The sequence below is a fragment of the Pelophylax lessonae genome (assembly GCF_965119305.1).
Source record: "Pelophylax lessonae genome assembly, chromosome: 10".
Taxonomy (NCBI): Eukaryota; Metazoa; Chordata; class Amphibia; order Anura; family Ranidae; genus Pelophylax; species Pelophylax lessonae.
Window position 1 is genome coordinate 74,874,067 of NC_138777.1, and position 25,815 is coordinate 74,899,881.

The window sequence follows — 25,815 nt, forward strand, 5'->3', positions numbered from 1 at the left end:
ATTGTTTCCCTGCTGTATGCTCAAATAGGGATAACATCCTCTCTAAGTCAAATGTTTAAATAACACCCATAACATACTTTATAAAATACACCATATCACAAACTGCTAACATCCTCATTATTCAATAAACAGTATATAAAACCACAGTGTTAGTGCTCAGTATATGTTCTTTATACATTTTTAATGAAATTTTTTTTTGCTGCACATAGCATATGTGAAGAAACTTCTCAATCACTTAGACAGCTTACAGTCTACTAACAGTTGATGTCTGGGAGGTAGCTACACTTACAGCACATTAATGTTTTTGCACGATGGTGTTAAATATGCCCTTACCTATTTCTGTTCAAAAACATCAACATGCACTTAGAACATCTTTATCTTTATTGTTCCCAATTACCTTTGAAAGAAATTTGAAAAGGAACTGTGGCTAAAGTATTATATGTTGAATAGAGACACAATAATTTCCAACATATGAACATATGCTACCTAAATAAAAGCCCATTCCCATGTTCATGCTATAAAGCAACCTGATAAATGTATCACTAGCCTTCAATTGTACACATACTGCCAGTCCTCTATCTGGTTGGTTGCACTGAAATTGATCAGCGGTATGTTCTACAGGAAATAGCTGAAAGACTTTTTCCCATGCTCTATAGGTGGCTGATGGGGTCTGGTGCTACCTACAGACATTCTGATTATCTCCCTGTACTTCCAAAACCAGCAGAAATGGGTATTACTGGTAGTCTAAGGGTCCATGCACACTGGCTTAAAAAAATTCTGCTTCTACAGGAGTTTTGTGTTTTTTTTGTGTTATCCTTTGTGTCCAAGCACATTAGGACATTAGAGGCATATTTTAAGCTCAGCGTTTATAGGCAGAAAAAAACTCCTGGATTGCGTTTTTGAGCGCATTTTTCTGGCAGAATAAAAGCCTGAATTTTTCTTCCTGAACTATCCCAAAACTCCTACGCTCTCCTAAACTCCTCTACAAAAGTGCTCTATATGACTGTTTTTTTCTGCCAAGAGAACTGGTATTTTTTTAAGCCCAGTGTGCATGTACCCTTATTTTAACTAGGTATAAAAGCTGTAAGGCCCCTTAAACATGGGGTGGGCTCTGTTGGAGTGCACCTGCTCAGCGGGGAATCTGTCCGCTGATCCCCGCTGAGCAGGCAGATGGCTGGTCTGTGTTAGCTCCATTTATGTAGAACGGACACAGCCCGCTCTTCCCTATGGGTCATCAGATGTAAACAGACTGCCTGTCCGTTTACACCCGACTGCCATCCAAACATTCCGCCAGGCGGATGGGAAACCATCTGTCTGTTTTTAGCGGATAGGATCAAATCGGATGTTGGCAGGTGTCAACAGACAGTAATATAACACCCCCTAACTGCACTAAACAATCCAAGAAAAACAAATAGCTGCAACTTACAGTGAGATATCACCAAATATAAATACAAAAAGAAAAAAAGCTGCGCAGTGAAAATAATTGAAATCAATTGACAAAAATAATTATCAAAATTACAACACCATATAGTGAACAATAAAATGTTTGCAATAAATAGGTCCAAAATCAGTGAAGGGTAAAACAATTCTAGTGAATGATACGCAAAAATAACAGTGACTTAAGGAATTGTCCACTACTGACAAGTGTATCCACCACCACACAGAATGTCTGCTTACCAGAAGGAGAGAACCAAATGGGTCAAACACACCAGAGATAAGCAGACAAATATGTGACCAATGGACCTCTCGGCTACACTCCTTGTGAAGTAATCAGCTTGGCATCAGATGACCAGAAGGAGAGACCCAATGAGGGTCAAACACGCCAAAGTAAAATACTTAAATATGTGACCAGTGGACCTCTCAGCTGTGCTCCCCATGAAGTGTTCAGCATGGCATCAGATGATCCCCATAAATACAGATAAAATTGCCATAGTGTAAAATCTCAAGATAATTTATTGAAAAAATAGGTAATGCACTTATAGCAAGACGATAAACATCAAACATGTGTAAAAAAAGCCGGCCGGCAACCGCTACACCTGTCCTTCCAGGATCCAGGTTGTGCTCAGTAACGTCAGAACATAGCTAACCCAACGCATTTTGTCATAAGTGACGTTGTCCTAGGACACTTATCTGTTGACACCCACCGCTCCATAGAGGAGACTGCAGGAGGGTCCAATCTGGTCCGCCTGAAAAGCTGGTAGGCGGACGCAATCAGTCAGCTAGTGTCAAAAGGGACCTAAAGCCTATTGCACACAATCAAAAAATCGGACGAAAATTATCGCTTTCGAAGCAATCATACGCTCATCTGATCATTAGTACACAGCTTTCGTGAGTCAATCACCACTGTTCATCCAAAATTACCTGAAAGGACAAACACATTTTTTTCTGGTACCATACCAGATCGTACAATTTTCGTTTTACTAAGTATCAGAAGAAAAAGGGGCAGAGCAAGACTACACATGCTCGGAAATTAAAGAATACAACACAATACATTACTTCCAAAGTTGTATTCTGTCGTACGAGGCTAGCATGCAAAGAAAAACAGACGATCATTCGCCCGATATTCTCATTGTGTGTACAAGGCCGGATGCACTCCAGTTAAACCTATAAATGCAACATGGAAACAGAATTACAGTATCACACAAAAGGGATTACACCCCTCACATTTTTGTAAATATTTTATCATATCTTTTCATGTGACAAAACTGAAGAAATTACACTTTGCTACAATGTAAAGTAGTGAGTGTACAGCTTGTATAACAGTGTAAATTTGCTGTCCCCTAAAAATAATTCAACTCACAGCCATTATTTTTTAAACTGCTGGCAACAAAAGTGAGTACACCCTTAAGTGAAAATGTCCAAATTGGGCCCAATTATCCATTTTCCCTCCCCGGTGTCATGTGACTCATTAGTGTTACAAGGTCTCAGGTGTGAATGGGGAGCAGATGTGTTAAATATGGTGTTATCACTCTCACTCTCTCATACTGGTCACTGGAAGTTCAACATGGCACCTCAAAGGCCCGCCACAGTGTAATCTAGATACATGCACCAATGCCCAGTATTGAAATCACTTTGTGTAAGTTTGCTTGGATCTATAAGCATATGCTATTCCCAAACTTGAACTTTTTATTGTTACTCACATGAGATATAGTTGATGTTTTAGAGCTTAGCATAGCCCTTTCTTCAGGCAACAGTGACATACTGTATACTCAAGAAACAATCATGTTTAATAACACACAGAGCCAACTGGTAGCGAGGACCTAATCCCATCTAACATACCTCAAACAAGGATAACTAAACTCTTATATATGTTATCTTTACCTCTTTTCTGGCACTGGGAGGTCTTAAATGTTGTAGACATAGATGCCAGGACCATTCACTGCATCATTACACTGTAATGAATGCAAAGCACTATGAGGATACCCTTCAGTGAGCAGGCCCTTGATGCCAGAAAGTGGGTTGAATGGCACTGGGCATCATTCCACCTACAAGAGGACCTGTGCTGGAGAGGGGATAGGTGAGTGGGGGAGTCTGCAAGTAACAGTGCTTGAAAGGGGATATAGGTATTGCAACTAAAGCTGCATTTTTTTCTAAATTATGTTTAAAAAACATGTATACTTGGCTTGCGTATACTGAATTATGTATTTTAAAATGTAATTCAGAACATCATATTTAAAGTTGCAAAGAATAGTGTTTTTTGTTTTCCACAGTAACAAATCAACCTGTATCTAATGCATGAGGGAAGTGTTTGGTTACTATGAGAAACACAAATGCTTTCATACAGCAGTACAAATGTTACATAAGGAAAAAATAAATCTACCATGCAAGTTATATTAAACAGACAAGATAATAAAAAGGGGGGAACCATAAATACAACTTACTTTAATTAAGTAAAATGCAAACTTCATTTATGTTTAAATATGCATGAGAAAGCATTTTTGTTCTGCCTACTGACTTAATATATCAGGAAAACAATAACATTGGCTGCAGAAATATTCCAGCCTACTGGGGAGTGTATTTAAGTCAAGAGGCCAAGGCTATTGAAATCATTTGTGTAAAAAGCAGTTGTTAAGGCCAATATAACAATGTTTTCTCAGATGTAAAACAAAAAAAAAATGTTCATCGATGGAAGAGAATATGTCAAGTTATTTGTGGTGAAATTAATGTATGAACAGTTTTGCCACCTCTTTGTGATCGCTATAAAAGTCATCTCTATGCTGCAGTTTCTTAAAATCTAGTAATTGCCCAGTTTCCAAATTATAGTGTATGATATTGTCATTCCTAAGATGTGATCAGAGGACTGGCACCATTATCTTAAGCAATCACCCAGGCTAAGAATGTTCACATCGGTATTAAGAAATTCGTTGAAAAACTGTAAGCCGGTACTGTGCTGGCTCATTGACAACCATAGAGGTTACTCACCATGTATGAAAGAGCTTTACAATGGGGGTTGGAGATACAGCCAGTGCGGTGCTATTTTGAGGCCCCATCATGTATATATATTAGTTGGATATTGCATACAGTTTAAGAATGTATGTTGCAAAATATAGTTGATACTTTCTTTTATATAATTTATATCACCTTTCAATAAGCATGTATATTATAAGCTTGATAACCATAATTCGAGATTGCTGAGTCAACTGCAAAATAAATGTTGTAATGCATAAAGACCCTTCTTATAAAATGATGCTGCCCAGCTATGCTGTAATATGACAGAACACACACCTCCCCCTCTCTTAACATAGTAAACAGCGATTCTATAGGCCATATAAGAGAACTATACACATATAAGAGAACTATACACTGTTGATGACACTGCTTGGAACACTACTTGGACACAGTCAGAGAGCACAGGTATTTCAATGAAGTTCATTCGAATTTTGGCAGGATTAACAAGTATTAACAGTTTTGTTTTTTTTTTTGTTTTTTTTTTAAGTGATAAAATATGGGGAAATGTGAATGTGCTGAAGAGATGTTCTGCAGGTCTTTTATATATGTTTTATTTATTTTGATCATAAATACACTTTTATCATAACCTTGAGTTATGGCTTTTGACTTTTCTGATTTACTTACTTGATCTGGGTTGGTCACCTAAAGCACAGCTGAATGTGTTTAACAAAAGACTAAAAGTAAGCAGGCTATTATCTCAGAGAAGACATGCAATGTCTCCTCTATAATAAAACACACCTATCTGCCTGGACCTGTGTGTGTGCAGCTCAGCTTACATTACCACCATGGTCCTTGTGTGCCTTGATGACTGACTCCTGCACATCTCACACTAGTCAATGGGGATGTCCAAAGACCGGCACCCGGGAAGAAGATTCCAGATTGTTAGAGAGGAGGTAAGTTTAGTGCCCTTAGTTACACTTTTTCCATAAGTGGAAAAGTATGACAGCCAAGAACTAGCACTTTAGGAAGGAGGTCGGAAATAACAGCCCACATGTTTCTTCCATAATTTAGTTTAGTTAAAGCCAAACCCTAGGTATGCGATTTATTGATCACAACATTGGTCCAGGTTGGGCCAATGCAAGTATGACTATCTCATATCTGTAAACCGCTCTGTAATAGTTAGCATACTACAGCGATAGCAGTGTTCTTTCAAGTCCTGTGCCATGCGGCTTCCCCACTGCATACTGACCACATGGGGTCACTTACTCGACACTGCTGCCTTTTACAGAGCGCCTTGTATTTTTCTTTTCATTGAATACATGGCGATCTCTGATTGGACTAGGTAGAGTGGAGGGGCTTAGCTGAAATATAGTGTGTGTGTGTGTGTGTGTGTATATACAGTATATATATATATATATATATATAATATATATATATATAGAATATATATTTTATCCTCATAAAAGGTACCCTTGAAACTTTAATAAGTCCTTGCAATAACAGAGAACACATACTTAAAGCGGAACTTCACCTTAGAGGGGAGGTCCTGCTTTATCCCCTCCTTCTCCCTCCCCCCCCCCCGCCTCTTCTTCTTTAGAAATTTTTTTTGGAGGGGGGTACCTGGTTTTGGCAGGTACCCACTCCCATTTCCGGTCAGATCACCTAGGTGATTCCACTGGATGTTCTCCCCCCCCTCCCCCTCCCTGCCTGCAACCTTCTGGGACCTGTCATAGGTCCCAGAAGGCGGCAGGACCAATCACAATGCATAGTGCAGCTCACACATGCACCATGGGAAGCCGGATGTGAAGCCGCAAGACTCACTGTCGGCTTCCCACACTTAACATGCTGACGCTGGGATCCAAAGCCTGGCAAAGAACTGACCCAGATGAAGACAGCGCTAGATCCCTGGACAGGTAAGTATCCTTTTATTAAAAGTCACCATTTACAATATTTGTAACTGCTAGACTTAAATTTTTTATTTTTTTTCAAACAGAAATCAGAACCTCTTTAGCCTCTGTGGCATTCTTTGTCCCCTACTTTTCCTCTGATCCAGCACTACAGCCTCTATAAGACTCTTCAGCATTTGACACTGCTGAGTGTCTCCCCTGCCACACTCCCTGGATCCCTTTTCTGAATCCTATGTCACTGCTGAGTCTTGTTATGATGTAGAGGTTGGAGAATGATACCATGGGGTGTAGCATAGGACTCAACAATCCATCTTTCTGAGAAGTGTTGAATCCCAAGGAGTCTTAAGGAGGCTGCAGCATTGAACAGAGAGGAGGTGGTAGGCATGGGCCCCCATGGAGGCCAGTAAAGGTACTATGCTATTGCAGGAAACTTGTATTATGATTTTAAAAGACTGATAGAGATTCTTCAAATCAATAATACAAACAACGTTGAGATGAGGTGAGAGGTTCAATGTTCTTTCGAGGGAGGCTGTTTGTAAATCCCTTGAAATAAGCAGTTATGAGTAGGCACGCACAAGCACTGTTCTGATTGCCCTATACAGTGTGCATAGCTTAAATATGTAAGTATCGAATGCTTCAGGCCACTCTTATCTAGACTTTGATCAAATTTAACAATATGCGGCAATAATATTTGTATTACCTAATAACAATATGGTTCACTTGCTACATTTTAAAAAAATAACTAATTTATTACAAAAGGTAGATTCCTTTTCAGTGTACAGATTCTTGTATGACATTTCTTTTCCAAGCAGCCATATTCTGCTGTCTGGATAACCATCCTACCCTGTTAATTACAATGGCAGTAACACTTGCTGATGCCCCATGTATCAGTGCAAATAGATAGCAGCGGGGTGTTATGCAGGGGGGAAGAAGGTTTCTACCTGTTCCTTCCTTGTGGCTATAGAGAAGCCACATAAACAAAGAGAAATATTCCCACAGCGCAGTTCACAATATAAAAATAACATCTGCACAATTCTGACCCCAGATGGAAACAGAGAATAAAACAACTGCTTCCTAATGAGCTTGGCAGGTAAGGGATGTAAAGACGCAAGGGTTTGTTTGTGTACAGGGGAGAGGCATGAACACAATGGCAATAACAGACACTCCTGGTAAAGGCAGTACAAAGCAGTTTGTGTACCCACTTACATCTGCACAGTGTTTCTCCTGAGGAACAATGTAGAAATACATTTTATATGACATCCTGGGGAGGAGAAAGATGTGCTACTTAGATTCTATTTAACGTTGTCACATTCCTTTACCTTTACGAGAGAAACTTAAAGGGACATGGAATTTGGTATGTTGTTTTATACGCTGATATTCCATGTGCCTGAAAATATATTTAAAAATTGTTTGCGTGCCAGCTATAATGATGAAAAATGAATAAATATGTCAGCACTCAACATATTAAAAAAGAATAAAGTTTAAAACAAAGAATTTTTAGCAACCCTTCGCTATAGTATAGCCAACTGTCACTTTTAAGCTCTGAGAAAGCCTTTCTCATTTTTGGTAATTGCTACAGAAATTGCTAGGTATTTCTTGAGCAGTAATGGCTAGATCTTTTTGCCTATTTGTGCATGGATAGTCCTGACTGTGTCATTTGGCAGAGTCAATGGTTCGGGACCAGTGGGGCCTCTCCTTTCCACTGATGTCATTCATCTTTTTTTATCTGTCTTTAAAAGGGGCATTCTTCAAACTGACTATCAGTGTATGAGGATACTACGTTGACCACCAATATAAGAAACATTCTGCCCACAAACAACACCTCTCCACTAACCACTCAAAAGAGAAGTATGGGGTTTGGTTTTTCCCCTATTTTCCGTATCTAGGTGGATGCAACATTGGTCCGATACTGCATCTGTCCCCCGGCGCCTCTGCACTGATAACTGAGTGATTGAACACCGCCGATTGCTCTGTTCTGACAGCTCCCCGAGCAGAGAGCTGCTATCAGTCAGCAGCTCTCCGCTCTGCCCCCTACTCGTTCATTGGAGTGCTGGGCTGTGGAGGGGTGCCATCTCAGGCTTTCAGCGGCCCACTGAGAGGCTGAGCTGGGTGTTGGTCCAGGCACCTGGTGGATACTGACTCCGTGGTTGCGATGACATGGTGCCTGGACCGACTTCTGTGACATCAGCAGAGAGCGGAATTCAGCCTTCTCTCTACTGAAAACGGCTTACAAGGGGGCAGAACAAATGCACTTCTGTGATCCTTAGGAGATGTACAACCAAACAAGCTTTGGCTGTACATTTCCTTTAACCACCTCCACCTTGCCAATGTACATATACGGCCGAGTGGGAGCTTCCTCCTTCTGAGTGGACGTTCAGGAACGTCCTGCAGAAGGAGGGAGATTGCGCAGCCGCGTGCACGTGCAGCTGCGTGATCTCGGTGTGCCTGTGTCCCCTGGACACAGAGCAACACCCCTCGACAGGAGGGCTCTGTGATTGGCCCTCCTGATCACATGACGGCCATGTTCAATCAAAGCCGTCATGTGATGTAAGTAGAGCCGTTGTCACGGTGATCGGCTCTGCTTCTCCTCACACAGTGAGGAGAAGAAGAGTGGATCGGTGCTGGCAGGCGGCGATCAGTGAGTAAAGAGCTGTTTTACTGCTCTTTACTCACTGATCACCCTGTGCTAGTGCCCCCAAAAGTGTCCCCAACTACAGTGTCCACAAAAGTTTCCCCAAAGACAGTGCACCCACAATAAAACACCTGTCGCACATCTGTCCCAATAAAATCTGCCCGGTGAACATCTTCCACATCTGTTCATGATCATCTGGCGCAAATCATCTGGCGCACATCTTCCACATCTGTCCGTGATCATCTGGTGCACATCATCTGCCACATCTGGTGCACATCATCTGCCACATCTGGCACACATCATCTGCCACATCTGCCCTTGATCATCTGGCGCACATCTGGCACAGATTATCTGCCACATCTGGCGCACAGCTGTCTGTGATCATCTGGCACACATCATCTGCCACATATGTCTGTAATCATCTTGCGCACATCATCTGCCACATATATCCGTGATAATCTGGCGCACATCTGGCACACATCATCGGCCACATCTGGCACACATCTGTCTGTGATCATCTGTCGCACATCTGTCGCACATCATCTGCCACATCTGGCGCACAGCTGTCTGTGATCACCTGGCACACATCATCTGCCACATCTGGCACACATTTGCAAAATCTGTCTGTGATCATCTGGCGCACATCATCGGCTATATCTTTCAGTGATCATCTATCACATCTGTAGTCATCTGTTGCACATCATATGCCACATCTGTCAAAGTGAACATCTGCCACATCCCAGTGATCAACATCTGTCACACATCTGTCTCAAGAATCAGCGCACATCTGTCCACATGGCCAAAAAATTATCCGGGGCCTTCAAAAATGTGGGGCCATTTTTTGGGTAATTCTATTGTCCTGGTGCTCCAGGGCCTTCAAAAATGTGATAGGTACTCAGGAAATGAAATGTGTAATTTATGCTTCTAGAACACATGATGGTGCTACTTGAATGTTGGGCCTCTGTGTGTGGCCAGGCTGTGGAAAAGTCTCACACATGTGGTATTGCCATACTCAGGAGGAGTAGCAGAATATATTTGGGGTGTAATTTTTGCTATGTACATGCTATGTGTTAAAAAAATTGTATAAATTGACAACTTTTCATTTTCTTTACACATTTTCCAAAAACTTGTGGAAAAAAATGACACGTTCAAAACACTCATTGTGCCTCGTTGAATATACATTGGGGTGTTTTGTTTCCAAAATGGGGCCATTTTTTGGGTAATTCTATTGTCCTGGTGCTCCAGGGCCTTCAAAAATGTGATAGGTACTCAGGAAATGAAATGTGTAATTTATGCCTTTAGAACGCCTGACAGTGCTACTTGGATGTTGGGCCTCTGTATGTGGCCAGGCTGTGGAAAAGTCTCACACATGTGGTATTACCATACTCAGGTGGAGTAGCAGAATATATTTTGGGGTGTAATTGCAAGTTTATCTATGCCATGTGTAAGAAATAACTTGTTAACATGACAATTTTGTGGGGGGAAAAAAAAATCTTCATTACAACTTCATTCAACTATTGTGGGCAAAAAAATATTGCAACTTCAAAAAACTAACTATGCATCTTACTAAATACCTTGGACTGTCATCTTTACAAAAAGGGGTAATTTGGGGGGTATTTGTACTGTCCTGACATTTTAGGGCCTCAAGAAATGAGATAGGTAGTCAGTACATCAGAATTGATCAATTTTCGATGATACGTAGCCTAGCTTGTAGACTCTAAAACTTTGACGCAAACCTATTATCATACACTTATCAGGATTTTTTTTTTACCAAAGACATGTAGCAGAATACATCCTGGCCTAAAATTTGGCGAATTTTGATTGTATTGGATTTCTTTTAAAACAAAATGTAGAAAATATTTTTTTTTTTAAATTTCCATTATCTTTTCGCTTATATCGCAAAAAATAAAAAGCCCAGTAGTGAATAAATACCACCAAAAGAAAGCTCTATTTGTGTAAACAAAATGATACAAATTTCATTTGGGTACAGTGTAGCGTGAATGAGTAATTGTCATTCAAAGTGTGAGAGCACCGAATGCTGAAAATTGGTCTGGGAAAGAAGGGAGTTAAAGTGCCCAGTATTGAGGTGGTTAAGTAAAGAAGCAATGCACTGATCACCAATGTAAGGTTCATTCTCCCTAATGACCACCATGTCTCTCTCACTCTCCACCAATGTAAGGGGACACGTTTGCATTGAACTCCAAATAGGTGGCCATTCTTTACAGTTAGCCTTACTGTAAGAGGACATTGCACTGTAAGGAGCTTCCTTCCAAATGACTACCAATTTAAAGAAAGTTCTCCCACTAGGAACCAATGTAAGGGGCCCTTATTTCACTGATCCTCAATGTTAGGTTGCACTTTTCAACTGACCAGTAAAGGAGAAGTACAGCCAAAGCTTGTTTAGCTGTACTTCCCCTGTGAATCACAGGAGTGCAGGTTGTGACCTATTTTCAGCAGACAGTGGGCTGAAGCCCGCTTTTGGCTGACGTCACAGAGCCACTGCAGGCTCGGGAAGGATTGTGACCATATGGTGGGGATCCACCCACATGCCTGGACCGGCACCTGGCTCAGCCTCTCAGGGAGCCGCTGAGAGCCTAAACTCCCGCACCCTCCACAGCCCCGCATTCCAGTGAGCAGGGGAAGGGGCCGAACAGAGAGCAGTGACTGACACTTACCAGCTCTCTGCTCAGGGAGCCCTGAGGGCCAAGCAGTCAGCAGTGTTTCATCACTTAGGTCTCAGAGTTAGAGCCGGCGGGGGACAGATGCAGCATTGAAACAATTCTTCATCCACCTAGGTAAGTATGATTTAATGAAAAAAAAAAAAACTCCTATACATCTCCTTTACTATAAGAAAGCATTTTTACACTAAACAACAATAAAATAGGGCATTTCTCCACTGACTGTCAGTATCAAACAATGTAAGGCCTCTTCCCCTCACCACCAATGTAAGGAGGCACTTTTATACTAGGTAGGGGGTCTATCTTCTCAACAAACCTTAATGTAAGGGGCAGTATCCTTCCAAATGACATCCAATATAAGAAGTTGTCTGCTATCAATCAATTTAAGGGAATTTTTCTTGCTCTCTGGCAATCTAATTGGGCAGACCACAAGGCTGACCACAGAGAGAAGATCAGCACATGGAGCCGTTCAGTTATGCTGTAGTGCTCCTGTGATAACAAGGAACATGCTGATTGGAGAGGGGGATAAGTACAGTTTGCTGCTTCTCCTTTCCTGTCCAGTCACAGGCTGGGACAGGCCCGTCTTTAATATTAATTGGACCCTGGGCAAACATTTTCTTGGGCCCTCCCAAACCCACTTATCAACTATATTCGGCCAGTGCAGGCTCAAGGGAAGGCTGCCTTGGGCCCCGCAACAATGACTGGGCCCAGGGCAGCTGTCCCTTTTGCCCTGTGTTAAAGATGGCCCTGGGCTGGAAGACCTGTAAGTGCTACATAACTGAACCAGAGAAAGAGAAATAAAAAGGTCTTCTGCCCTGCCAGAGTGTATTGTGCTGTGTGGGCAAGCTGTAAATAAATCAAAATTGGATGAGCAGGAATACAAATTATTTTTCAGGTAAAACTGCTCCCTTATATGTTTTTAATCTGTGTATTTAGATATTTGCCTGGAATTCAGCTTTAAGGATTACCACAAAATGGCTTGATTTATGTACATATGTTGAACACATTTTTATTGTGATTTGCTGCCTTTCATATGCATTTGTTTACATGCATTGATGCACTTGAACGAGTGTTTTCATGCATGAACATGCACAAGCTTTACTTCTGCCTGTAATCCTATAATTCACTTGCTTTGTTCTATTGGGTTGTATGCCAATGATTGGCAATACAAACTGTGTTAATACATATCCTAGGATGTGATGATGTCCGCAATCCACAACAGCCAGATTTTACCATTTATGAACACAATCAGAACTATGATATACTGTATGATTTCGAATGCGTTATTGGTTGAGTTCCAAGGCACACATCTAATGTTAAAAAAAGGATTAAAAGGCAGCCTTTTATTTTTCACCTTTTCCGGTGGTCTAGTTATAAGCTTAACTACATGGACAAGTTTTCAGTCAGCCAAATGTACCTCCAAATTTGACAGGAGCTGATTTTGGAGTTAAACCTGTCATGGAAAGAATGGCGTCCTATAAAAGAGTTACTTCCATAATGAAGTCCCACAGTTAACTGCATCTACATATAGCTTTTAGTGTACTGCGCCATTGCTTTGGCTTTATGTCATCTCAGAGTCAGAACCTGGAGTTGTCTGTTCTGTTTTATGATGTTTAAATCACTGGTGCTGTTAAGACATAGCTTAAAATGGCTTCTCTATCTATTTTTATATCTAGTGTAACTTCCAAGAAAATAAATCCCACATTTCTTTCCTGACTCCCCTCTTTTTTGTTTTGCAGCGTGGAGGTTAGACGTTGCAATAAAACAAGTTTTAATTTAAAAATGTCTTCTTCCTTTTTCTTCCTCATTTTCTATAGCTCTATTATCTTCTACAGAGTTGTGCAAAGTGAGAATAGGGTATATAACAATATCAGTTTAAGTTATTGTGTGTAACTGAAAACCAATTAGGATCATTGCAATATATCTGCAATTGCATAAACTAACCTTTTTGTAAGAGGCTTCTTTTGTGTTATTGTTAATAAATACTATTATTAAAACATGCATCCATTTTATTAACACCTCTTGATGTGTCACTGACCTTGCTGCTGGCAAGCGTCCAGTATGTAATCGATCTTAGCAGAAGGTGTGAGACATGTCAGCCTATACCATTCTCACTGATCTTATATATTAACCTTTTTATTGCCATTATAACTGCAGACCTGTTAGTTAAATTGCATTTGTCACAGTGGATTCAGATTCTTTGGGGTTGATTTACTAAAGAGAAAAAGACTGTGCACTTTACAAAGTGCAGTTGCACTCTGCAAGTGCAGTTGCTCCAGAGCTTAGTGAATGAGCAGAAACTCCACTGATTTTGATCATATAATCATGTGTAAGCAAAAATGCTGTTTTTTTTTTTTGTTTTTTTTCATTGCATGCAATTGTGTACTCTTTGCAAAGTGAAGCTTTACCTCATTTACCAAGCTCTGAAGCAACTGCACCTGCAGAGGGCTGAAAATATACAAGAAAGAGAGGTAGGGGTAAAACAATTTAATGGAGACAATACAATTGGCAACCAACATGAGGTAGGATAAAAACAAGCACATCTGTATGATGGGGGTCCCAAGTATGTCCTCGGTGATCGTTATGTCCGTCCATCAGCTAGCAGCGCAATGGTGGATGTCACTCCTGCTGGTCACCACTGTAGAAAGTCAGCCATGTGGTGAATGGAAGACCCAGAATGAGGCTTGGAGCGCAAGTAGCTTGACGGCATGGGACAATGACGTCATTGCCCCACGCCGTCTAGCCACTTGTGCTCCAAGCCTCATTCTGGGTCTTCCATCCACTGCATGGCCAACTTCCTACAGCAGTGACCAGCGGTAGTGACATCCACCAATGCGCTGCTAGCGGGCAGATGGACATAATGATCACTGAGGACATCCTTGGGACCTCCACCTTACAGATGTGCTTGGTTTTATCCTACCTCATGTGAGTTGCCAATTGTATGGCCTCCTTTAAATTGTTTTACCCCTACACTTAGAGGCATATATCCTTCTTATATATTTTCAGCCTTGCTGGAATCTGGCTTCTATTCCTGTGTTGGTGGCAGCCCTAAGTGGAGGAATTTTGAGTTAGATATCCCAATGTCACATGGACTCTCCCTATGGACTTTATTCATTGCTATAGGTTAAATGTGAACAACAGTGTTTGCGCCTTTCCCTTGTACTTGCAGACGACAACTGCACTTTGCAAAGTGCACAGTCTTTTTGCCTTTAGTAAATCAACCTCTTTGTGTCTGTAGTATTTTTGTTTCTCTGAGTATTGCTTTTAAATCTTTCTTTATGGATGGGGGGGAATAATAATTTGAAACATCTACCGCAACAGTAAACTGCTCTTTTTCTGTTTTTAGCTAAAGGTTGTACCCGATGCAGCCTTTAGTTACCTTAAAAAGTAGCTCAAGTCTCCCCCCAAAAAATGTAAAGTCAGCAGCTACAAATACTGTAGCTGCTGACTTTTAATATAAGGACACAAACCTGTCCAGGGATCCAGCACTGTCCTCACCGAGCTAATTCTTCAGTTGGTTTTGGGTCCAGGCACCAGCATCCTTACTAAGGGAAACCCTCAGTGAAGCCTTGCGGCTTCACAGTTGACTTCCCACTGTGTGCGCATGAACGAGCCATGCTGCGCTTTGTGAACGGTCCCACAGTCTTCTATGAGTCTTCACCTTTTGGGTGATTTTCTGCTTTAACTTTTAAAACCTCTTTTTAGTTTATTATGGAATATGGAAAAGGTTAGAACATTTGGCAAGTTTTTATTGCTATATACCCACTGGAGAGATTTAGCCACATTAATCTCATGTTGGTGAGGGGTGGAAGTGATAAATTACTTGGCCCAGCCTACTCAAGGATCCTCTTCTCCAGCATTGCCAGCCGGTTTTGTTCCATTATGGGCAGACAGTGTTCTCTACCAATTCCATCCAATCACAAACATGTGACTTTATTTAGAAAGGTAGTTCTGCTTTGAATTTTATGCACTTAATATGTATTTATTACAATATATATATATACATACATCTAACAAGAAACTTATAATGCCCCAGAGTGAGTCTTGTGTTGTGCCAGACAGTACAGCCATGTCTACATGTCTGTGAAGTTACAGCACTATAGTAGGGTTCTGAACACCCCCTCACCCAGCTTGTTGGTTGGACAATGAGGAAACAGCATCATTCTGCTTGCTCTTATCTCTCCTTGTTAAAATGTTTACTGACAGCACAAGTCCACAGCTGCAGAACCTGACTGGCGGCCAGTGCTGACCCTCTCTCCCACACTGAGCAATGATATACAGAGGATTGTGGAAGGCTGATATCAAAACAGTTTTTGATATTAACAGTAGTTGCATTAAAAATACTTAAATTTAAATTTTTATGTATTAATAATATAACTACATAACTGCACTAATTAGTGTTGTAATATGTTTGGAGATCAGCTTTAAATAGGATTTGGAGCATGATTAAGCTTCTCACTGAAAAAAGCTTTTCATAACATTTCAACATTATCTACTTAAAAACAACCAGATCTTTTTAGAATTGCCACTTACTGAACTATTACTAACATCAAGAAATGTATGTGTTTTTCTTTTCCGTGCAGCTATCTCCTGGTTCAGATGACGAAGATGGACATGACACATCAGGACGAGAGACTCTTGGGCGCATTCAGTTTAGTGTGGGCTACAACTTCCAGGAATCCACTCTCACTGTTAAAATCATGAAAGCTCAGGAGTTGCCAGCAAAGGACTTCAGTGGGACTAGTGATCCATTTGTGAAGATATATCTTCTACCTGACAAGAAGAACAAGCTGGAGACCAAGGTGAAGAGGAAAAACCTCAACCCACATTGGAACGAGACCTTCCTCTTCGAGGGTGAGACGGGGAGGGGAGCATAGATAAAGGCTCTCTGCCCTAGCTGTTTTAGCCCTGTAATGGGTCTTTTCTGTGGTGTAGTTAAGTATGAAGGGTAGCATACTATACTGTGGTGTAGTTAAGTATGAAAGGGTATCTAGCATACCCTGTAATGGGCTTCTGCCTCTCTACATTCCTTCTCAAAGGTGATCCCTTTAGCAATACAGAATAATATTTGTTTTCATAGTCTTCTTATGGAACTTCCCAAAGAATATATATTTTCAATGTATCTGAATATGTTTGAATATATTTTTTTAGCTAGAATGTTGACATATCATGACTATGATCTCATAGCTTAAGTTCTGCTAGCTATGTCATCATCACTCCAAATAACTGCCAGTGCAGAAAAATCCTAATGGTGGATTCTTTAGGCCTGTAATTTTTCAGCCATATAGACAAGGCAGCCTTATTTATGAAGGAACATATAGACATGAGATGGTTGAACTTGAGCCTGACAATTTTAGCGAAATCAGGTAAACACACTGTTGCTTATGAACAACAGCAGGCAAACCCCGACACACCTGGCCGATGAGTCTCAATGATAAAAGCAATCACTATATTGTTCCTTTGACAGATAGAAGATAGAATTTTTTCACAGTTCAGGCAAACGTGTGCATGCTTGCGGTAAAGTTTATGCAAAAAAAAATATTGATAATTAGATTGTGCCTACAATACCCTATCTGTGACCAACTTTACTTAAAACAGTGGTCAATATAAAAGTGCTAATTGTGCAATTTAGCTTTTTATGCCCATATTTTTTTAAAACAAAGCAAAAAGTTCACACTTGAAAAGTTTCCCATGCAAGGGGTTCTCACCATCAATGCAACAAAACATAGAATTCGGCCTCTTGGCTCTCTCTTTGCAGCTTCAGTGCTCAGGCATCTACCTTGGTCCTCCAGACCATCAGACACAAAGTCCCAGTGCTCGTGCACAAAATGCTGTACCTTTTGTCAGCTGAAAATTTCTCCTGCAGCTCCCAGCTGCTACATCCTCACAGGCACGGGCCTTTGTGTGTCCTGACCTGGACAGTACAGTTCGATGTGCACCTCACAGCTCCCTTCACACACTGACCCCTTCAGGAGGGTGGGGGCCACTGACCTCTAACTCTGGCTTTAACATGAATGCAACACACACCTGCATCATCAGTGTGCTTGTTTCCCAGAAAACCTGGCCAAGACCTCCATTTCAAACAGTGGCACGGGCTTGACCTGCCACAGCCCATAACTATGATGTGCAGCATCATAAACCAGAAAAGAGGCATGGGAGGCGGTGGCGTTGTGGGTCTGCTTAGACATAGGTCTTAAAAAAGTGTTTATACTGCTTTTACCCCTCAACCAAAGCATTTCATCTCTATTCTCCCTAGAGAAAGATACAAAATAACTTTATACATTAAAATATAAACTGGTTGAAAACAAATACAAGCCTCATACTAACTCTAAATGTACATTTTCCAGTGTTAGCATGAAGCTAATTTAAAGAATCTCAGGGATGGATATTTCTATATAGTTACATTGTTCCAGCTTGGATCGATATAATTATGCATATACTATGCCTGGCAGATACATCTGGAATCACTGAAGTAGATAGCACTACTCCAAGGATCTTCACCTGCCTCTAGGTCCTGCGTCGAGCTGCTGCGCTGCTGCAGTTTGGACACAAAAGGTGAGCTGTACAACATAAAAGCCATTCAGAGAATGCTTTGTAGTTTCTGAATATATGCAAAGCGTTCATTGCTTGGATGATGTGGAGAGGTGGGGTGGTGACATCACACTTCCCACTCCATCCAATCAAAGAAAGCTTTGCATTAATTCTGAAAATGTGAAGAATTCTCTGAATAGTGCCAACCTGAATGTAGATGCAGACTGGCACGTGTCAGAAGCAAGTGAAGATCACTGGAGTATCAGTGATTAATTCAGTGATTCACAGCCTCAGGGAGTATTGGACAGGTATGGTATGCGCATAGTTATGCTGGTCCAAGTTGGACTAATGTTACTATGTATAAAGTATCTATATCTGGAATTCATCCTAACTTTGTTTTTAAAAAATATACTCACATGAATAATATGACAGAGATCAGTGACGTACATTAGGTGCAAAGTGGTGATCAAAAGAGATTGTGATTTTTGGTGAGCACAGGTCCTAGTTCTGACCTAGCTTGTATATCTGGGGAGCCAAATGGACTACCTGCCACTCCACCGTATCATTTAACTTGTTATGGTGTCTGTGTGATATTATCATGGAAGGTTAGATCATACACAGAGGCATGGAGGGGGATATACACTTCATCAATCCCCTGCTCTGCCCCAAATTTTATGAATGGAAGATGTCTACTAACGTTAAAGCCAGTTCTAGAAAGTATTTAATTAAATATAGATTGATGTGTCTGCTCTAGCAATGTAGCAATTTGTCATTGGCACTTGCATAGAATTCTGCTTATACCTGCTGAGGAGGTGCAGATGCTTCTGTATACACAGGTTAGACATATTCAATTTATCTGCAGTAGATTTAATAGCCTGCCACTATTCCTAGCAAGTCATTTGTAAAATATCTGTGTAGGGAACTTTAATAGTCCCAAATCCAAAAAAATACACATATGCCCACCTTTTCCTTTCATTTGTCAGATTTTTCTTCACCGTTTGTTTAGACATTCATATATAATTCCCATTAAAATACAGTGCTATCAATTTTATCAGCCTGTAGCCAGTCTGAAATGGCTGATCATATACATTCTTTTTAAATATAACTAAACAGTCTAAACACCTTATGTGTGTGTGACAACTTGCTTTTTCATGACCTTAGTACTACTGTATGTGGTTAGCTACATTCTTTCAAATGTGAATGTAAAAGAAGGCAGTAAAAACATAAAAACATAAATGTATTTTATTGGGATTTTATGTGATAGACCAACACAAAGTGGCACATAATTGTGAAGTGGAAGGAAAATGATAAATGGTTTTCAAATTGTTAAAAAAATAAATATCTGAAATGTGTGGCGTGCTTTTGTAGTCAGCCCCCCTGAGCAATTACAGCTGCAAGTCTTTTTGGGGATGTCTCCACCAGCTTTGCACCTCTAGAGAGTGACAGTGTTGCCCATTCTTCTTTGCAAAATAGATCAAGCTCTGTCAGATTGGATGGAGAGCGTCTGTGAACAGCAATTTTGCCACAAATTCTCAATTGGATTTAGGTCGGGAATTTGACTGGGTCATTCTAACACATGAATATGCTTTAACCTAAACCATTCCATTGCAGCTCTGGCTGTATGTTTAGGGTCATTGTCCTGATGTGAAGGTGAACCTCTGCCCCAGTCCCAAAGAAGTTGTAAATACAGAAGGTTTTTTATCTTAATGCATTGTATGCATTACAATCGGCCCTCCTAATACTTACCTGAGGTCCCTCCCTGTCCAGCGTTGTCTACAAGTGTCTCAGCCACTCAAGATTCTCCCTCCTGATTGGCTGAGACACCGCAGTGGTGCCACTGGATGCCACTGCTGTCAATCAAAGTCAGCCAGCCAATCAGGAGAGAGAGGGGGCTCCATGTCTGACATGTCTGAATGGACACACAAAGCTTTGACTCGGCTCGGGTGCCCCCATAGCAAGCTGCTTGCTGTGGGGGCACTCAACAGGAGGGAGGGGCCAGGAGAGCAGAAGAGGGACCTGAGAAGAGGAGGATCTGGGCTGCTCTGTGCAAAACTAACTGCACAGAGGAGGTAAGTATAACATGTTTGTTATTTTTAAAGGGAAAAAGATAGACTTTATAATCTCTTTTGCAGACTCAATAGGCTTTCTTCTAAAATTGCCCTATATTTGGCTCCATCCATCTTCCCATCAATTCTGACCAGCTTCCCTGTCCCTGCTGAAAAAAAGCATCCACACAACGTGATGCTGCCACCACCATGTTTCATGGTGGGGATGGTGTACTCAGTGTGATGTGCAGTGTTGGTTTTCCACCACACATAACGTTTTGTTTTAGGCCAAAAAGTTAATTTTTGGTCTCATCTGACCAGGGCACCTTCTTCCCCATGTTTGCTGTGTCCCCCACATGGCTTCTCGCAAACTGCAAACGGGACTTCTTATGGCTTTCTTCTTGCCTCTCATCCATAAAGGCCAGATTTGTGGAGTGTACCACTACTAGTTGTCCTGTGGACAGATTCTACCACCTGAGCTGTGGATCTCTGCAGCTCCTTCAGAGATACCATGGGCCTCTTGGCTGCTTCTCTGATTAATGCTCTCCTTGCCGGTCAGTTAGGTGGACGGCCATGTCTTGGTAGGTTTGCAATTGTGCCATGCTTTCCGTTTTCGTATGATGGATTGAATAGTGCTTCATGAAATGTTCAAAGCTTGGGATATTTTTTAAAACCTAACCCTGCTTTAAACTTCTCCACAACGTTATCCCTGGCCTGTCTGATTTGTTACTTGGCCTGCATGATGTGGTTTGTTCACTAAGGTTCTCTAGTGCTGGTTATGCACAATACGAAAAATCGTTCAAACTCATTTTCGAAAAATTAACACTCGGCCATGGGAGCAAACAATAATGCCATCATGTAATGACCGATAAATCGTTCAATGGACATAAATTATCAGTTTTTTGGTCATTTTTTCACATATACCTAGTGCAAACAGTTTGGACGAGAAACACATTAACCTTTCAATTTATCGTTTGTTTGTCAGAAAATTTCCAAACTTGTCCTTCGTTTTTTTGGCTCAAAAACTTCACAACCGATTACTGATTAGTACCCATTAACTAGCCAAAAAACGAACAAACTATCCAAATGACTGAATTTCAGCCGATTTTTCGTAGATTGTACGACCACCATAATAGAATAGCTATATTTATTCTGAGATTAAATTACACACAGGTGGACTTTTATTTACTAATTAGGTGACTTCTGAAGGCAATTGGTTCCATTAGATTTTAGTTAGGGGTGTCAGAGTAAAAGGGGTTGAATACAAATGCATGCCACACTTTTCAGATATTTATTTGTAAAAAATTTGGAAATCCATTTATAATTTTCCTTTCACTTCACAATTGTGAGCCACTTTGTGTTCGTCTATCACATAAAATCCCAAATAAAATACATTCACGTTTTTGGTTGTAACATGACAAAATGTGGAAAATTTCAAGGGGTATGAATACTTTTTAAAGGCACTGTATACTGTATGTTCACAATAATAATATTCCTCTTTATGAGATCCAGAATTCTGTTATTAGAGAAATGTAGGCTGATATTGTCGATAACAATTTGCCATACATATTTAGTTAGATAAGGTAGATTTATCGTCAGTTAGAAGTAATAATATACAATTTTTTAAATGATCTGTGAGTTATCGCTGTGTGTTAGGCTGAATTTATACCTTGCCATGCATTTATTTTACGTATCAACGATAATGTGCTTTTACAGTGGGGATCAAAAGTTTGGGCACCCCAGGTAAAAATTTGTATTAATGTGCATAAAGAAGCCAAGGAAATATGAAAAAATCTCCAAAAGGCATCAAATTACAGATTAGACATTCTTATAATATGTCAACAAAAATAGATTTTATTTCCATCATTTACACTTTCAAAATTACAGAAAACAAAAAAATAGTGTCTGCAAAAGTTTGGGCACCCTGCAGAATTTATAGCATGCACTGCCCCCTTTGCAAGGCTTAGACCTGCCAGTTTCAAAGATTGTTCTCTTTCGCCGTCTGGGAAGACCAAGTGATGTCAATCTCTAAGGTTTTAAATGCCCAGACTCATCTGACCTTGCCCCAACAATCAGCACCATGGGATCTTCTAAGCAGTTGTCTAGAAAACTGAATCTGAAAATAGTTGACGCTCACAAAGCTGGAGAAGGCTATAAGAAGATAGCAAAGTGTTTTCAGATGTCAATATCCTCTGTTCGGAATGTAATTAAGAAATGGCAGTCATCAGGAACAGTGGAAGTTAAAGCAAGATCTGGAAGACCAAGAAAAATATCAGACAGAACAGCTTGCAGGATTGTGAGAAAAACAATTCAAAACCCACGTTTGACTGCACGATCCCTCCAGAAAGATCTGGCAGACACTGGAGTTGTGGTACACTATTCCACTATAAACAGATACTTGTACAAATATGGTCTTCATGGAAGAGTCATCAGAAGAAAACCTCTTCTACGTCCTCACCACAAAAATCAGTGTTTGAACTTTGCAAATGAACATATAGACAAGCCTGATGCATTTTGGGAACAAGTTCTGTGGACCGATGAGGTTAAAATTGAACTTTTTGGCCGGAATGAGCAAAGGTACGTTTGGAGAAGGGGCACAGAATTGAATGAAAAGAACCTCCAACTGTCCAACTGTTAAGCATGGGGGTGGATCAATCATGCTTTGGGGTTGTATTGCAGCCAATGGCACAGGGAACATCTCATGAATAGAAGGAAAAATGGATTCAATAAAATTTCAGCAAATTTTGGATGGTAACTTGATGCCATCTGTGAAAACGCTGAAGTTAAAGAGAGGATGGCTTCTACAAATGGATAATGATCCTAAACACACCTCGAAATCCACAGGGGATTACATCAAGATGCGTAACTTGACCTCAATCTCCTGACCTCAACATAATTGAAAATCTATGGATAGACCTTAAAAGAGCAGTGCGTGACAGACAGCCCAGAAATCTCAAAGAACTGGAAGACTTTTGTAGGGAAGAATGGGCAAAGATACCTCAAACAAGAATTGAAAGACTCTTGGCTGGCTACAAAAAGCATTTACAATCTGTGATACTTGCCAAAGGGGGCAGTACAAGATATTAACTCTGCAGGGTGCCCAAACTTTGGCAGACGCCATTTTTTTTTTTGTTATTTTGAAAGTGTAAATGATGGAAATAAAATCTAACTTTTGTTGACATATTATAAGAATATCTAATCTGTAATTTGATGCCTTTTGGAGATTTTTCCATCTTTCCTTGGCTTCTTTATGCACATTAATACAAATTTTTACCTGGGGTACCCAAACTTTCGATCCCCACTGTATGCATTGCGATTTTCAGCAATAGACCCTATAAAAATGAACATTGCACAGATGTGAACTAACACCATTTAAAACAAAGGATAACCTGTGTACATGCATTGATGTGTGTAAAGGGCCCTTTCACACTGATGTGTTTTTGATGCATTCCATTTACATGAAAGGCATTTTTTGGCGAGCTTTTGAAAAACTGCACCAAAGATGCAGCATGCAGGACTTTCTAAAGCACAGCACACCTGCAGTGTGAAGAATAGCATAAGATTTAATTACATTTTCCTGCACTTTTGTCGCCCTGGAAAAGCGCAGCAAAAACGCACCAGTGTGAAAGGGGCCTTAGTGTTTGCCATTACTCTTTATACTTAAAGTGGTTGTAAACCCTTACATATACCCAATGAAGTGCATGTCCTTAAGTGATACACAGAAATTGAACAAATTATTATTATAAGCTGTACCTGTTTTTCTGCAGTACTCTCTTCTTTACATGCATTCAAAGTCCAGAATCGATTATTCTTTTAAGCTGACCATACAGAAAAAAGGGGGCGGAGAGCTCAAATTACACACTACAGAGCTCAGTGGAGAGAACTCTGAGAGCTGATTGGAAGGAATGGACACACTCCTGTCAATCACCAGCTGTGTGCTGGAGATCCCTCCTATGTCACATTTTTTTTTTTCTTGGTGTCAGGAAAACTTGTTAGACATGACTCATGCTGATAGAAGAGGAACGGGACAGTAGTCCGAAGGGAAACCTAGGGGTTGATTTACTAAAGGCAAATAGACTGTACACATTGCAAAGTGCAGTTGTACCCTGCAAGAGCAGTTTCCCCAGAGCTTAGTAAATAAACAGAAGTTTTGCTGACTTCCATCATCCAATCATGTGCAAGCAAAAATGCTGTTTTTTTTTTTTACATTTCCTTGCACACGATTTGATACTCTTTGCAAAGTGAAGCTTTACCTCATTTACTAAGCTCTGGATCAACTGCACTTGCAGGGTGCAAATGCACTTTACAAAGTGCACAGTTTATTTGCTTTTAGTAAATCAACCCCTTAGTGCTCTGGATTGAGACAAGAACACACTAACGAGGGATATGCTTTATTCATATTTCATGTCTGAGGTTTCCAACCACTTTAGGACTCTTAGGAGTCTGTAAATATGTAAATATGAGAGCTGCTGTTGACTTGTCTTAAAAGGCCCCTTTCAGACCTTGGCAGTCCAAGCTGCATTGCTGCATTACTGCATGTGTAAGCTGGTAACACATAGCAAGAAACCAAAAAATTGGACCTGCAGAATTTTTTAAATGCAGCACATCACAACGCATAGTATGTATGTTGTGGTATGTATGTTGTGGTATGCTGCAGTGTGGGTCCATCGGCACCTTCAGCATTAGGCTCGGTTCACACTAGTGCAAATTGGATGCAGGTTTCCCTGCATCCAATTTGCATGAAAGGAGAGTGCCCGGCTCTCAATGGAGCCAATTCATAAATCTCCGTGGCAGCCGTGGAGCGCATTGCAGAAGGCTCCTGTGGATCTTTGGCTCTGTTTCAGGTCCGAATTCAGGCAAAAATGTGGGCCTGATTTGTCCCTCAAACTGAGAACAGGGACGCACCGGACCCCTGCTGTGAGCCGCATCCACACTAAGTGTTAACCCAGGCTTACGGTACCAATCCAAATTTATGGTACTACAATGCATTTCACAGAGTATTATAACGTCCATTTTTACAACTGTTTGGAAGAAGTACTAAGCATTCTAATTTTAAGTTTCTTTTCAAAAGGTTTTGTCCTCCTGAAAAATATCATTTCTGCCTCTTAATTCCACACGCCATTAATATTTTGTGCTGCAGGCATGCTGGGTAAATTAAGAATACAGATACCTCACCCCCAGAATCCTCCCTGAGATACAGCGAGATGATATGGTGGATGATTTAGCCCCTTTTTTTCTACAAAAGTGCAAAAATTATCCCGGGCATAACTTTTTTTTTTTGATAGATTGGGAAAAGTTAGAACCTTTTGTTCATGTCTGTATTCCAGGTGGGCCAATTTTCATTCACTTTCTGTCCCGGTAATCACACAAAAGGCAAGGGGTGGCCCACTTCACTGGGGACCGACAAACCATCCTGACAGGGTTTCTAACACTTAAACCATAAATGTTCTTTTGTTTTGTGCATTGAAAGAACTTCAGAAACAGAACAGAAGCTATAACATTTAATCTGGGATCATTTTAAATGGATCATCAGTCTGTACTATTCAGTGGGTACCTATTGAAAACATAACAGGAATTGGGTTGTAACAAGATTCCCCATTTTACCTCTGTGTGTTTGCCTGTTGGAAAGGTTA

At 40.6% G+C, this 25,815-nt stretch overlaps 1 protein-coding gene across 3 annotated transcripts in view; it reads left to right on the forward strand.

Annotated features, from left to right (window-relative positions):
- SYT7 (synaptotagmin 7) overlaps positions 1-25,815 on the forward strand; it is a 584,377-nt gene that overhangs the window by 513,819 nt on the left and 44,743 nt on the right. For all 3 annotated transcript variants that reach the window (XM_082269832.1, XM_082269833.1, XM_082269834.1), the window contains one exon: positions 16,190-16,460. In XM_082269832.1, the coding sequence (XP_082125958.1) occupies positions 16,190-16,460 (271 nt within the window). The remainder of the gene's footprint in view (positions 1-16,189; positions 16,461-25,815) is intronic.